This window comes from Oxyura jamaicensis, chromosome 7 (assembly GCF_011077185.1).
Source record: "Oxyura jamaicensis isolate SHBP4307 breed ruddy duck chromosome 7, BPBGC_Ojam_1.0, whole genome shotgun sequence".
Classification (NCBI taxonomy): domain Eukaryota; kingdom Metazoa; phylum Chordata; class Aves; order Anseriformes; family Anatidae; genus Oxyura; species Oxyura jamaicensis.
The window spans coordinates 8,881,263-8,893,405 of NC_048899.1; the positions used below are offsets into that span (position 1 = coordinate 8,881,263).

Genomic DNA, 12,143 nt, shown 5'->3' on the forward strand with positions numbered 1-12,143 from the left:
GGCGGCGGGAAGCGCTTCCTGCGGCGCCCCGCGTGGAGCAGCGCTGCAGCACGCGGAGCTGCGCGCGCGCCTCCCGCCGCCTGGCGCCTCCCCGCGGGGCTCGGGGCGGCGGGAGCCGGGGCGCCCGCGCCGAGGGGCTGAAGCGAGCGGGTGCGGCAGCACGCGGAGCCCCCCCCCGTGCTAGGGGGCGGCTGCTGCCGCCTCGGTGCCCCGGCCTGCCATGCGGGGAGCGGTCCCGCCTGCGGAGTGCGTGGCGGGCGCGTGGCTGGGGGCTTTCTAGAAGAGCTCTGACTACAAGGCTCGATCTCACTGCTTTGCCCGAGGTCTCACGTTGCGCTCACCTCCTGTGCAGTGTTTCTGCTTGTGCAGGAGGGTCTGCAGGGCTATGAAGAAGGTGGAGGGCTTGAGGCAGCAGAAGCCAGGCCCAGAGAAGAATGCTTCTTTTCTCCATGGCGCTTCACAGCCCTATCACCTTGGCATTTCTTAAGGGTTCCTTGGGTACCCAGCGGTAAAAACAAGGCGAGGCTAGGAGAGGCTGGTTACCCTAGACAGACAGGGGAGTGCTCTCCAGGTGACAAAGCCAATGACCAAGCACAGCCCGTGGCTGTTCTGCACTGATTTGCTTGTATCTGTTAGCTCAGACAAGCCACATCTCCTTAGTCCTCGCCTGTGGCAGAGCTGCGGGTGGTTTGGCGGCATGCAGCCACGAGGTCCCGAGCTTTATTTTAACAAAAATGTGTACTAGGAGACAGCTTGCTCCAACAAACCTGTGCAGTGTTCAGTACGATGCGTGAAACAGCAAGGACAGCCGAGGGGCAAGCGGGTACAGCCCGCCCCAAGGCTTGACCTGGGGTAGCTGAGGGACATCGGTCTGCTGAAGCTTCCGCCGCTGGATTTGACAAGTGTGAGAGTGCCAGAAGGAGGAAGCAGAAAGCTGTGTCTCACAGTTCAGCACTGAATTCAGACTGATTTCTGGCAGGTTAATAAAGCTGCCTTTTTATTTTGTTCTCAGGAATAACTCCCCTCCATCTATCCCTATTTTAAGAGGAATTAAATGAGCAGTTTCTGATCTCCATTAATTTGTTGTCCAGTAGCTGCTTTCTTACCAGCCTCCTAGTGCATATAGTGCCCGTATGTGACGTACAGGAACCATAAGCTTAATCCTAGTTAGGAGAATAAATTGCTTTCAACTTCAAAACAGCTTGTCCTCTCAAAGATGCTCGATGCAGTATTCAGGCAGAACTGCTGTGAAGGCACGTTTGTAAAAGGGAGAACTGGACGTCGTTAGGATGTGCTAGTAAATGCAGATGTCTTCGTTCTTTCCTGCAGTAAGTTCCGTGAACTTTCAAAAATTACTTACAAGGTGGACACTTCAGAAATTTTCCTAGTTATACTTATTAGGATATCAAATAGTCCTAACAATACAAATAATATCAAACATTTTTTTGTTACTGATGTTTTGCCTAGTGATGAGGGATTGGGTTTGACCTGACAAATGTTGGCTGTTGTTGGCTCAGATTTGTTGCTGTTAGGTACCAATTGAGGATCGGTGACTAAAAAAAGGTGAATAACAAATGCTTTAAAATGACAGCATTTATTTGCTTACCTCGAATGTCAGAATGCCAAATGCAGGTTTAACAGCCAAGTAGTTGTTTCGTAGTTCCAGTTTCCACTAGGAATTCTGCCGTCCTGTTTAGAGCTGACTCACAAGCATCAACGTGTGGCTGATGAACTTGCCTGTTACCTTGTTTCAATGTAGCTAAATGCGGTGCTATATGAATATGTCTGCAGAAGTTGGTGTTCAACACTTAGTGCCTTTGCTCTAAATTCTCTTCAACACAGCTGATGAAAATGGCTGAAAACGGAGATGGTGAAAACATGTCTATCTTGGAAAGCAAAATCTGTCAGCAAATTGAGGTAAGTTCAATTTATAGTTTTGGGTCTGGACTTGTGTAGTTTTTGGAGACTTTAATTGGTATGAACTTGGCTAATGGGAAATTAAGTTCATAGAATTAACTTGAATTTTCAGCTCTGTTTAAAAAAAAAGTCATAGACTTGTGGCAGACTTTAATATGTTATGATAATTCATAGTGGTAGTTTATGCTGGAAGCTACATTTGTCTAAGGTTGCTTGTAAGACCACCACTTAAACACAGAACACTTGATAACATTTAGGTATTATAGCAAGTGAATATAGCATTGAACAATTTATTACTGTGTTCATTGGGGTTATTCTTTGTATGCAATTAGGGGAAAAATCCTATTTGGGAATCTCTGCTGTTGAAAATAGCATGCTGCATAACTTGCTATTATGATTTACTGCTCTATAATTTATTGCTACAAATTATGACTAAACTTTAATGCCTTACTTTACATTCATTATTTCTTACTCGAGAGGCTTGGAGGGTTACTCTAGAACGGATAACTGAACACACCACTTAAAATAATATCCAGAACAAAACCTTCTTCCTGAAGGACAAAATTATGTGTATCTATATGTGAATCCACCAGCATATGGAGCCATAGTCATTATTTATGAAAATAACTGAGACTGGGGATAAATAGTTGACAAAGCTAGATGTGTGGTAATGTTGAGACGTTGAGGTACGCTAGAGGGAGAAGTACTATTGTAAAACTTGAGCTGGCTCTTCCTAAAGCACAGTGATCCTGGTGGAAACACTTCCACTTATCCTATGGCTTCAAGTATTTGACCCTTGTTAGATGACTGCCAGCAAGCAAAAGAATCTGATGAACTTGTCTACTTTGTGCTCAGGTAAACAATTTGTCACCTGTGTGACACTGCTCTTTCCATGCCAGGCACAATCAAAATGAGAACACGGTAAATGAACACTTAAATATGTGTGTGTGTATATATATCTTACGGTATTTTCTTGTATGATACCTAGAAACTGCAGTCTGCATAGAGGACTTCACAGTGTGGCAGATACCGCTCTTGCCTCATACATTTCTTAAATAAGGACTAAAATCTAAATCTGTTGGTGATAAATTTCACTGGTGACCCTGCAGATCTTTATCACCTTGATGAATAATGTTATATGAATACACATGGTTATGAATGTTAACAGAATGAGCCTCGTGCCCATCCTAAACAAATCTGCAGCCTACTAGCTTTTCCTGATTACGATCCCGTTGGATGAAGCAGGGTTTTAACAGCTTACTTGTTGTGGCTAACTTTTGGAAGTGTCCTGTTGAAGCAGGAAGTACTAATTTGAGAACTTAATCTGATAAAAATAACAGAATTTCAATTATTTCCAAGACATTTTCTTCTTTTTTTGCAGTACTATTTTGGCAATCACAATCTACCAAGAGACAAGTTCTTAAAGGAACAGATCAAATTAGATGATGGCTGGGTGCCTTTAGAAGTCATGATCAAATTCAACAGGTAAAACAAAGTACAGCTAATGTGGATGGAAGGGTAATTTTCAGCTACTTAAATCTGTTTGGGCCAAATGTCCCTGGTCTGCACATACAGTTCTTGTTGGGATTTTAACATTTGGCTTCAGCTTTGCCTGGATAGTTTTAGTAACCTGTCTCTTTACTCACTAGGTTAAGTCGTCTGTCTAAAGACTTTGGTGTTATAGTAGAAGCATTAAGAAAATCCAAGACTGGTCTAATGGAAATAAATGAAGACAAAACTAAAATCAGGAGGTCTCCAAATAAACCGCTTCCTGAATTGAATGACCAATACAAGGCTGCAATTAAAAACAGATCGGTATATGTTGTAAGTAAAGCTCTTCCTTTGCTCTCTACTGTTCTGAATGACTTTGACTGAGAACCATTTAACCAAAGTAAAGCTTGAATTAACTCATACTAGATGTCAGGTGGTTATATCTGATGAAGTGTCGCAGTTTGTCATATATAATTGATGTTCTGTGCTGTCTTGCAGAAAGGCTTTCCAGTAGACGCAACTCTTGATGATATTAAAGAATGGCTTGAAGATAAGGGTCCAGTTGAAAACATTCAAATGAGGAGAACTCTGCAGAAAACGTTTAAGGTAACTTTTGGCAATGGACAATTAAGACCTGGAGCAGGGATGCCTCCTGGAGAACATTCTGTTCGATTACTCTGACACTGAATGTCTCTTATTTAACAGGGATCAATATTTGCGGTTTTTGATAGTGTTGAATCTGCTAAGAAGTTCACAGAAATTCCAAACCAAAAGTACAAAGACACAGAGCTGATAGTGCTTTTCAAGTAAGTCCACTTACCTGATATGTGAACCTAATAGTAATGGTCGAGGGTGGATGTAAATTTCTATGCTGTTGTACAGATACCAGTAGCACAAAACTTGCAGACCAGCATCTCAACTGCTACAGATGGTCTCAGTTGCTTACTGGCTTCTCCTGTCTTAAAAAGTAACTGTAATGGGATAATCTAATTGACATTAACTTAGTTTACATTCCATTGAAGGGAAGAGTATTGTACAAAGAAGAATGAAGAAAGGAAACAAAACAAAGTAGAGGCCAAAGCAAGAGCTAAACAGTAAGTCCTTATCAACAGAAGTGCCTGGTTTTGATCACCTGACTGCATGTGAACCAACTCATAACTCATGTTAACTTCTCTACAGGGAAAAAGAAGAAAAACAGAAAAAAGCAGCAGATGCTGAGATGGTATGGGTTTCTTAACTGTCTACTTAAAAACTATTCAATGTGTGCTTTCATGCATTTTCATTAACGTGTTACTGCAGCTATGTTGCTTTCAGCTTTTACAACTAACCTACAGTAAGACTTCGTTTTGTCGTGGTATTGTCTTATTTTCAAGAGACTGATTTTGTTTAAAGGAACATATCCTGGATTTGAATTACTAGGTATGTTTACCTGTTCAGAAGTGATCCTAAATACGTGAATAAAATAGATGATCATTCTTCTGTGCTACTTACTAACTCCTTAAAGGATCATATCAATAATGTATGGATTTTCAACTTCAGGTCAGCCTTCAGGAAACTGTTTTGTAAAATTTCAAGAGTGTTAATTATCTTAAGGGAAAGGAGTCCTAAATGCTACATAAAAGTATCCATAGTAGGCAAAGGAAAAAAAAAAAAGTTAAAGGTTATGGGGCACTGTGCAAGACTTGGGCATCAGCATAAGTAAGTTATGTAGCAAGAATGGTTGGGTTACTGATGGTGTTAAGAGGGTTGACTTCAATTGCTAATTAATTACTGTCATGTTTTAATATTATGATGGGGGGAGGGAAAGAATATGCAAAGCTTGACTCGCCAATAAAAATGTCTTCAACTTTTATTTAGAAATCTCTAGAAGAAAAGACAGGATGTCTTTTGAAGTTTTTTGGTGATCTAGATGATCAAACGTGCAGAGAAGATCTCCATGCAGTATTTTCTGATCATGGAGAAATCAAATGGATACACTTCGTAAGAGGTGCAAAGGAGGTCAGTATAATCTTGGACTCTGAGTAAAGATCTTAGTATTGGAGTTTGAAGCTTAATAATTAAATGCATGTGCTCCTATATAACAGAAGTAAATAATTACTTCTGTTTTCTTTTTTTGTTTAATTTGACTTGTGGAACTGCAGAATATTTAGAAAACGAAATCATTCACTTGAATTCTTTCAAAAGCACGGGTAAAGGTTCCAGGCTCATCAGCTGATTAGTTCAATACTGAGACTAAGAATGCTTGTTAGGTCAGTCTGAGGGTTTTGTTTCAGTCTGGATTTTTCACATCATGCAAGCATAATGAACTTGCTGAGGTACCTAGCAGGATATGTTGTTCATCGTTCTGGCTGAGTGTTTTCACAGTAACACGCAAATGCCTTTTTTCTTCTTAAGGGAATTATCCTATTTAAGGATACTGCAAAAGAAGCTCTGGAAAAAGCCAAAGAAGCACATAATGGAAACCTACAGCTTCGGAACAAGGATGTTACTTGGGAGTTGCTAGAAGGAGATGAGGAGAAAGAAGCTCTGAAAAAAATAATGGAAGATCAGCAGGAATTGCTGAAACAGAAAACAAAAGGTCCTCCTTTGACTGATTGAAGCATTTACAATGAGTGGCATTTTGTGAAAATAAGATAGTGAATACATAATAATCACTGGTTATAAAGCATTATTTTGAGCTTGCCCATTAAAAACACAAATGATACAAAATTCCTGTTATCTTATATTCCAACAGGACGCAAACTTAAAGGAAAAGGAAGAGGGGGGAAGATACCTCAAGGCACACAAAAAGGGAAAGTACAGTTTCAGGGCAAGAAAATAAAGTTTGAGGAAGAAGGTGAAGATGATACTAAAACAGGTATGTCGTTCTGTGCTGGATACAGATTCTTTATTGCACACGGCTATTTTATGGAGAATTTTTTGTTTACTAGGGCAAAGTTTTGGCCCTCTACTGTAGTATGTCCTCTGTCAATATGTCATTGCCAGTGAAGTAACTTCAAGGGTGTCCTCGGCATGACTCCTTCCAGAGGCTGAAACTGTCCAAAATGCATATTAGAAGTGTATTGAAATAATTATTAGATGGCTGTGGCTGTACTGCAGCACTATTCAAAGCATTCCATGTTGAAGATGTCAGCAATGTTCACCACCCCCGTGTACCTTGACGATACAGTAAGACTAATAGCTCTGGATAGTGGTACTTAGCTCAGAGAAGAGGAAGAGCTCCTCTTCCTGTTCATCAGATACAGCACCTGCTTATAACAAAAACCATTCAAACCTACTCCTGTTAGATTTTTTTTCCTTCATCTTCTTACATGCTTTAGGGCAGATAAGAACAAATTCTTTTAAGTATTTTGGAACACCTCAAATCTTCTAAGTCACATAATAAGTAAACCTATCATAGCAATGGCTATGGGTTAACTAGGACCCATTCTGGGGCACATATACTGTGAATACTTTTAAGAGTATTTTAGATTGTTTTTTTTGTTTTCCAGAAGATTTGGGATAATAATGAAAGGCTTTCTTTTACCATAAATGACTATATGTATTCAATCTTGCAGAATCAGGAAGTCCTAAGAAGAGACCATTAGAGGAAATGGAAGAAGAAGAACCTGCACCAAAACAACTGAAAACAGAAAATGGAGATGGAGATCAGTAATACTAAAATAAAAATATCATTGTTTTTATTAGTCCATTTTAAATAAGTTTTAAAGACATGCTTCAGTTCAGGAGTTTCTTGGCAGAAATCTAATGAAATCCACTTCAATGTCAACCTGCAATGAGAAGAGAGCTTCGTGGTGTTGGGTTACAGCTTTTCCTTTTTTTTTTTGTTCTAAGCAGCATGCTTAATTTTAAGATGCCACTCTGGAGAATTATTTTGTATTTATAGTTTTGTTTATACTGTCAGATGCTCTCAACTTCTCTGGCACCTCATTCAAATATAAAAGGTTCCTGACTTTGTAACCTCGAAGTTATATTAAACAGCAGCTGCCAATAAATTCAGAACTTAAAACTGCTCATGACTGACCCCTCTGTTCAACCACTGAGTGTGGTAGCAAGAAGTTCCATTGTTGTTGTCATAACAAACTTATTTCAAATGCTATTAATCATCCAGTACACATGACCCTAAAATTTGTTTCAGTGGAATTTATTTACCTCCCTGATACAAAACAGCATTTTCTCAGTTGTCTTAAGTTTTATACTTACCGATTTCTTCTTATGGAACTTGTATGATGCTGGTAGGTCATATCGAAGTTCTATGAACAGTACAAAAAAGTGTTATGCTACACTGATTATTAGTCAGTTAACTTACACCCTCCATCCATGTTCTGTTGCCTATCTCTGTGAGCCCTTGACAGGATACCTTTTGACCTCTGCACTAGATTATGACTGAACATTTAAACCAACCACACCAGATGGTAAGTGGAGGGCTGAGATCTAGAACTACATCTCAGGCATTTGTGCAAGTTCCATGTATCAAGTTGTATTACTGCTATAAAGCATATAGCTGATGGTACTTAAAAGAGTCAGGAAGCTAACACAGTAACTGCCAAAAATACTTAGGATGCTAAACTGAGTCTGGGAAGAAACTCTTCCTCTGAGCTTTATTCAAGTGCCTACTTCTTATGTTCCAGACAGGTAGTAAGATTAAGTAAATAAACCCTGACATTTTCACTGTAAATCGCACTTAAATTTCTCTTTGGATGTTGTCTGACTAGTAAGGGCTTACATCTATATTAGCCTTCAAGAAAATGCTTTTTCTCTGAGTTCATCTTACCTGCTATGACTTCCATCTTCACTTCCCATTCATCTGCTTTCTTTTGGATGTGCTACAGTATTAAACAGATACAGCTACAGTTAAAAGCTGGTTTCTATAGTCTTAAATTATTACAGCCATGATGTTTTTAAGAAGTCTCCTGCACCTTTGTTTTCAACTTAAAATATTAGATGTACTTATCCTGATGCATGCAAAGTCACATCTATTCTTTGACAATAATGTTTACCCCAAATAGCCATATACCATAGAAATACAAACAACTCAACGAAGCTAAAGACAATGTGACTACTGACCAACTATTTAATTGTCAGCTTAATGTTCACTGTACTAAAATGAAGGACTTACCTGCCGTGTTGAAGTTTTGTGAAGGGAATATACAGCTGTTTTTGCCATTTGTAAAGCCGTTTTCAGAAAAATCATATCCATTCCTAAAAGTGTTGAAATCATATTACTAAATGCAACTTTAAACTAGAGGATTTAAAGATTTGCTTCACACTTCAATATTTTTGAAGCAGTAGCTATTTGAGAAAAAACACTGAATACGTGAAGGTACAGAAAGTGTTTCTGCAACTTTCCCAAGTGCTTTTAGTAAAAACAAAAAATAAGGGATATGAAATAGCTAGCATTGTTTATTTGAAACCCAATGATTGTCAGCTATAGCACTGAATTGGTTAATCTCTCTACTTATGAAACTGATTTCAGGTCAGCAAAAATTTGCTAGGTCCCCTATTGCAATAGAGAAGAGAGATGTTTCATTAGAAGTGTGTCCCTTGATACTTCATTTCTAGTAATTGCTAAATGACTTTCATATCTACAAACCTTTATTATGTTTGGTACCAAAAGGAGGGTTCATGATAACTGTGTCGAAAGTTTCTGACATGCTGTCAGACAAAGAACAGACATCGCACTGAATGAAGTCAACATTTGTGAGCTCAAAGTCTTCAAGATTGCTGTTAAATATTTCCAGTGCTTCTGCATCTATGTCAAACCCCACACAAAACCTATTAAAAAGAAAAAGCCACATTAGTACTTTGCAAAATAAAACTGTTTAAATTCTCTAGCAGTTTTGAAAAGGAATGGCACGAGCTTGTTTTAACTAGGAAATATAACAGGCATACACTACAAATTCAGTACTTACACAAATGTGAGCAGCTCTGTTGCCTTTTTCACATACCTTTTTAAAGTTCGAGAGAGATGTTTCACCTGTTCATTTAATGCTTCAGGAGAAAACAAATTTATTGTTTTGAGGCAAGTATCCATCCCTCACAGAAGCTGAATGGTTATTAACTAGCTAAACATACTAAATGGTCTGATTATGCACCAGAGTAGATAGCTAAAATCAGTTCAGTTCAGCACTATGTTCTAATCTTAATTTCAATTCTGCCCTATAGCAGAAAAAAAAAAGAAAAAAAAGTCCAGAACTTAGTATTTACTTACCCGGCTCCTAACATTGCGCTTCCAATGCTGAGCATGCCACAACCACATCCTAAATCTGCAATTGTTTTGTTTTCAATATCATCAAAAGTATTGTGAATTGTGTAAAGCATACATGCTGCGGGGAGAAAAAAAAACAACACAGTAATATAAGCAATAGGCTTATATCAATATAATATAAGCAATATATATAATATAAGCAATATATATAATATAAGCAATAGGCTTATATCAGTTAATCAATACAAACTACTTTCTTCTGCTTTCAGAAAACTCTGCTTTCAGAAAACTCTGCTTTCAGAAAACTCTGCTTTCAGAAAACTCTGAAACGAAGATTTCTTGCCATGCAAAATTAAGCCCATGTTCTCACTTCCTGTAATTCTCCTTTTAATTTCTGTGTGAAAACTAATATTTTGCTAAGTAATTGAAATGAAGGTAATATTTGGTCTGGTGGAGAGATTTCACATATATCTGTGAATGTATGTATCTTTTAAATCAGTTTTCTCTAATTCTGGATTATAAATTAACAGTATTCTTTCAATGAAAATAAGTTAACATCATAGAAAATTTCTCAACTATTTCTAGTGTGAAGGCTTTAAATGAGATACTGCGGTAGAAACAAAAAGCACTTAAACTTTTTATGCAGAACTAATAAAAGAGACAAGCTACAACAGTGCCACCTCTACCTGCGATGTGTGGTCTCGTTGGGTATTGTTCAAGGAGTAGTTTGGGGCTTTCGAAAGTATCAACCTGCTGGAGACAGCTCTCCAGTTCTTTAAGCTTTAATTTCTTCATGTCTGTAGCAGGACTCGATGATCCTCACGCGTCCCTTCCGACTCTTCTATGATTCTAAGGAAAATACCGTGCCAGCAGCTGCAATGCCATAAATAAACACCGTGTTACCTTACGGAGTCGTCCTCCGCTTAACCCCCCTCGCACCCCCCAGGCGGCCCAGCTCGGGGATCCCGTCACGGCGCGGGGCCCGATGCCTCCAGGACGCCGCGGGCCCCGCCGCCAGCTCCGCGCCTCCCTCACGCTGCTCCCGCCGCAGCCCGGGCGGCGCCGAGCGGCTCCCAGCGCTGAGCGGCGGGGCTGCAGGAGCGGCGGGGCTGCAGGAGCGGCGGGGCTGCAGGAGCGCGGGGCCGAGTCCCCCCCGCAGCCCTCCGGCCGCTCACCGCAGCCCCGGCCGAGTCCCTCTGGGCGCCGTGAGCCGCCGCCGGGCCGCGCCGCGGGGCCAGCACCGCCCTGTCCCGCTCCGCCCCGCCCCGGCGCCAGGCGCAGGCCCCGAGCCGCCGCCGTGCCGGCCCGCCCCTCCCCGGCAGGCGGTGCCTGGCCGAGTGCGCCTGGCTGCGGAGTCCCTGTGCTCGCTCACAGCGCTGCTGCGGGCTGCCGTGTGCTGGGTGCAAGCGGCTGTGTGGCCGCACACGGCGCCGCTCGGGCATTAGGTGCTCTGTGCCCCCAGCGCTGCCGGCGGGTGGCACGGCTCGGCTCGGCACGGGGCCAGCCCGTCACCGCGACCCGCGGGGAGCCGAGGCCACAGTGGGGCAGCGGGCGCGGGGCTTCCTTGTGCCTGCTGCCCTCAGGCTGCCTTTGTCCGGGGACGGGCTTTCGAGAAGTTCTGCTGGCAGCCCGCTTCTCGGGCCGCGGACACGTTAAGCGCGGCGCGAGCTGTGCCAGCGTGCCCCGGCAGCCGGGAGGGCCGGCCGTACCTGGGGTGCCGCTAGGCGGTCGAGGGAAGCGAGTGTCCGCTCCGCTCTGCGCGGCCTCACCTCGAGCACTGTGTGCTGGGCACCACGGCGCAAAAAGGACGTGAAACTCTTAGAGAGTGTCCAGGGGAGGGCTACAAAGAGGGTGAAGGGCCTGGAAGGGAAGACGTATGAGGAGCAGCTGAGGTCACTGGGCCTGTTCAGCCTGGAGGGGAGGCTGAGGGGGGACCTCATTGTGGCCAGCAGCTTCCTCGCGAGGGGCAGGCACCGATCTGATCTGTTCTCTTTAGTGACCATCGATAGTACCCGCGGGAATGGTGTCCGGCTGTGGCAGGGCAGGTTCAGGCAGGATATCACGAAGAGGTTCTTCACCCAGAGGGGTTGCTGCGCACTGGAACAGGCTCCGCAAGGAGGCAGTCACGGCACCGAGCCTGTCGGAGTTCAAGAAGCGTTTGGACTGCGCTCTCAGTCACAGGTCTGAATTGTTGGGCAGACCTGTGCGGTGCCAGGAGTTGGACCCGGTGATCCTTGTGGGTCCCTCCCAGCTCGGGACGTTCTGTGGTTCTACGAACTCGCACCCCGTGCGTGGCGGGTCGGCTCGGTCGGCGACATGTTGCGGGGTGACGGCGACATGTTGCGGGGGGGGGGGGGGGGGACAGGGACGCGTTGCGGGGGGGGGGCGGGGGCCGCGCACCGGCGCGGGCCCGGGGGGGGGGGGGGGGGGGAGGACGGGGAGGGCTCAGTGTCAGGGGAGGGGAGAGGCAGCGCCGGGAGGGCGCCGGTTCCGCGGCTATCGCGAGAGGGAGGCGCCGCTGGGAGGG

General features: G+C 43.2%; 4 protein-coding genes and 1 long non-coding RNA gene across 10 annotated transcripts in view; 3 read left to right on the forward strand and 2 right to left on the reverse strand.

Annotated features, from left to right (window-relative positions):
• LOC118169545 overlaps positions 1–618 on the forward strand; it is an 11,756-nt gene extending 11,138 nt beyond the window's left edge. The window contains 1 exon segment of the mRNA XM_035330873.1: positions 370–618. Within this exon segment, the coding sequence (XP_035186764.1) occupies positions 370–618 (249 nt within the window).
• Positions 619–1,842: 1,224 nt separating this feature from the next.
• On the forward strand, positions 1,843–7,424 carry SSB (small RNA binding exonuclease protection factor La). The gene is made up of 11 exons (XM_035331930.1): positions 1,843–1,917; positions 3,299–3,402; positions 3,567–3,741; positions 3,907–4,014; positions 4,114–4,214; positions 4,431–4,502; positions 4,588–4,630; positions 5,266–5,406; positions 5,803–5,986; positions 6,143–6,265; positions 6,966–7,424. Exons 1-11 carry the CDS (start codon positions 1,846–1,848, stop codon positions 7,061–7,063), a joined length of 1,221 nt encoding a protein of 406 aa, XP_035187821.1. The 5' UTR covers positions 1,843–1,845; the 3' UTR covers positions 7,064–7,424.
• Positions 5,240–6,524, reverse strand: LOC118170027. The gene is made up of 2 exons (XR_004752432.1): positions 6,146–6,524; positions 5,240–5,989 (listed from the first exon to the last, which is right to left on the reverse strand). It is a non-coding gene; the product is annotated as an uncharacterized LOC118170027 (long non-coding RNA).
• On the reverse strand, positions 7,064–10,905 carry METTL5 (methyltransferase like 5). Of its 2 annotated transcripts, none has more exons than XM_035331933.1 (8): positions 10,792–10,905; positions 10,303–10,465; positions 9,620–9,734; positions 9,002–9,183; positions 8,528–8,610; positions 8,183–8,234; positions 7,612–7,661; positions 7,064–7,178 (listed from the first exon to the last, which is right to left on the reverse strand). In XM_035331933.1, the coding sequence occupies exons 2-8, from the start codon at positions 10,409–10,411 to the stop codon at positions 7,131–7,133; spliced, it is 639 nt and encodes a 212-aa protein (XP_035187824.1). In that variant the 5' UTR covers positions 10,412–10,465; positions 10,792–10,905; the 3' UTR covers positions 7,064–7,130. The 2 variants fall into 2 exon arrangements, with proteins under 2 accessions (XP_035187824.1, XP_035187825.1); XM_035331934.1 differs by having other exon boundaries at positions 10,303–10,489; positions 10,792–10,869.
• Positions 10,906–12,075: 1,170 nt separating this feature from the next.
• The window catches only part of UBR3 (ubiquitin protein ligase E3 component n-recognin 3), a 104,208-nt gene continuing 104,140 nt past the window's right edge, over positions 12,076–12,143 (forward strand). For 3 of the 5 annotated variants that reach the window (XM_035330973.1, XM_035330974.1, XM_035330977.1), the window contains exon 1: positions 12,076–12,143. The gene's annotated coding sequence lies outside the window, so the exon portion shown is untranslated. The other 2 variants (XM_035330975.1, XM_035330976.1) reach the window with 1 other exon arrangement.

Excerpts from the sequence above, each read along its gene's own strand:
- SSB (XM_035331930.1), top strand. The coding sequence starts at position 1,846 with ATGAAAATGGCTGAAAACGGAGATGGTGAAAACATGTCTATCTTGGAA. Across the intron at positions 5,987-6,142 it reads GCTGAAACAGAAAACAAAAG|GACGCAAACTTAAAGGAAAA; the intron begins GTCCTCCTTTGA and ends ATATTCCAACAG. Across the intron at positions 6,266-6,965 it reads TGAAGATGATACTAAAACAG|AATCAGGAAGTCCTAAGAAG; the intron begins GTATGTCGTTCT and ends TCAATCTTGCAG.
- METTL5 (XM_035331933.1), bottom strand. The coding sequence starts at position 10,411 with ATGAAGAAATTAAAGCTTAAAGAACTGGAGAGCTGTCTCCAGCAGGTT. Across the intron at positions 9,184-9,619 it reads AGCGCAATGTTAGGAGCCGG|GTTTTGTGTGGGGTTTGACA; the intron begins GTAAGTAAATAC and ends TCTTTTTAATAG. Across the intron at positions 8,235-8,527 it reads ACAAAACTTCAACACGGCAG|CACATCCAAAAGAAAGCAGA; the intron begins GTAAGTCCTTCA and ends TTAATACTGTAG.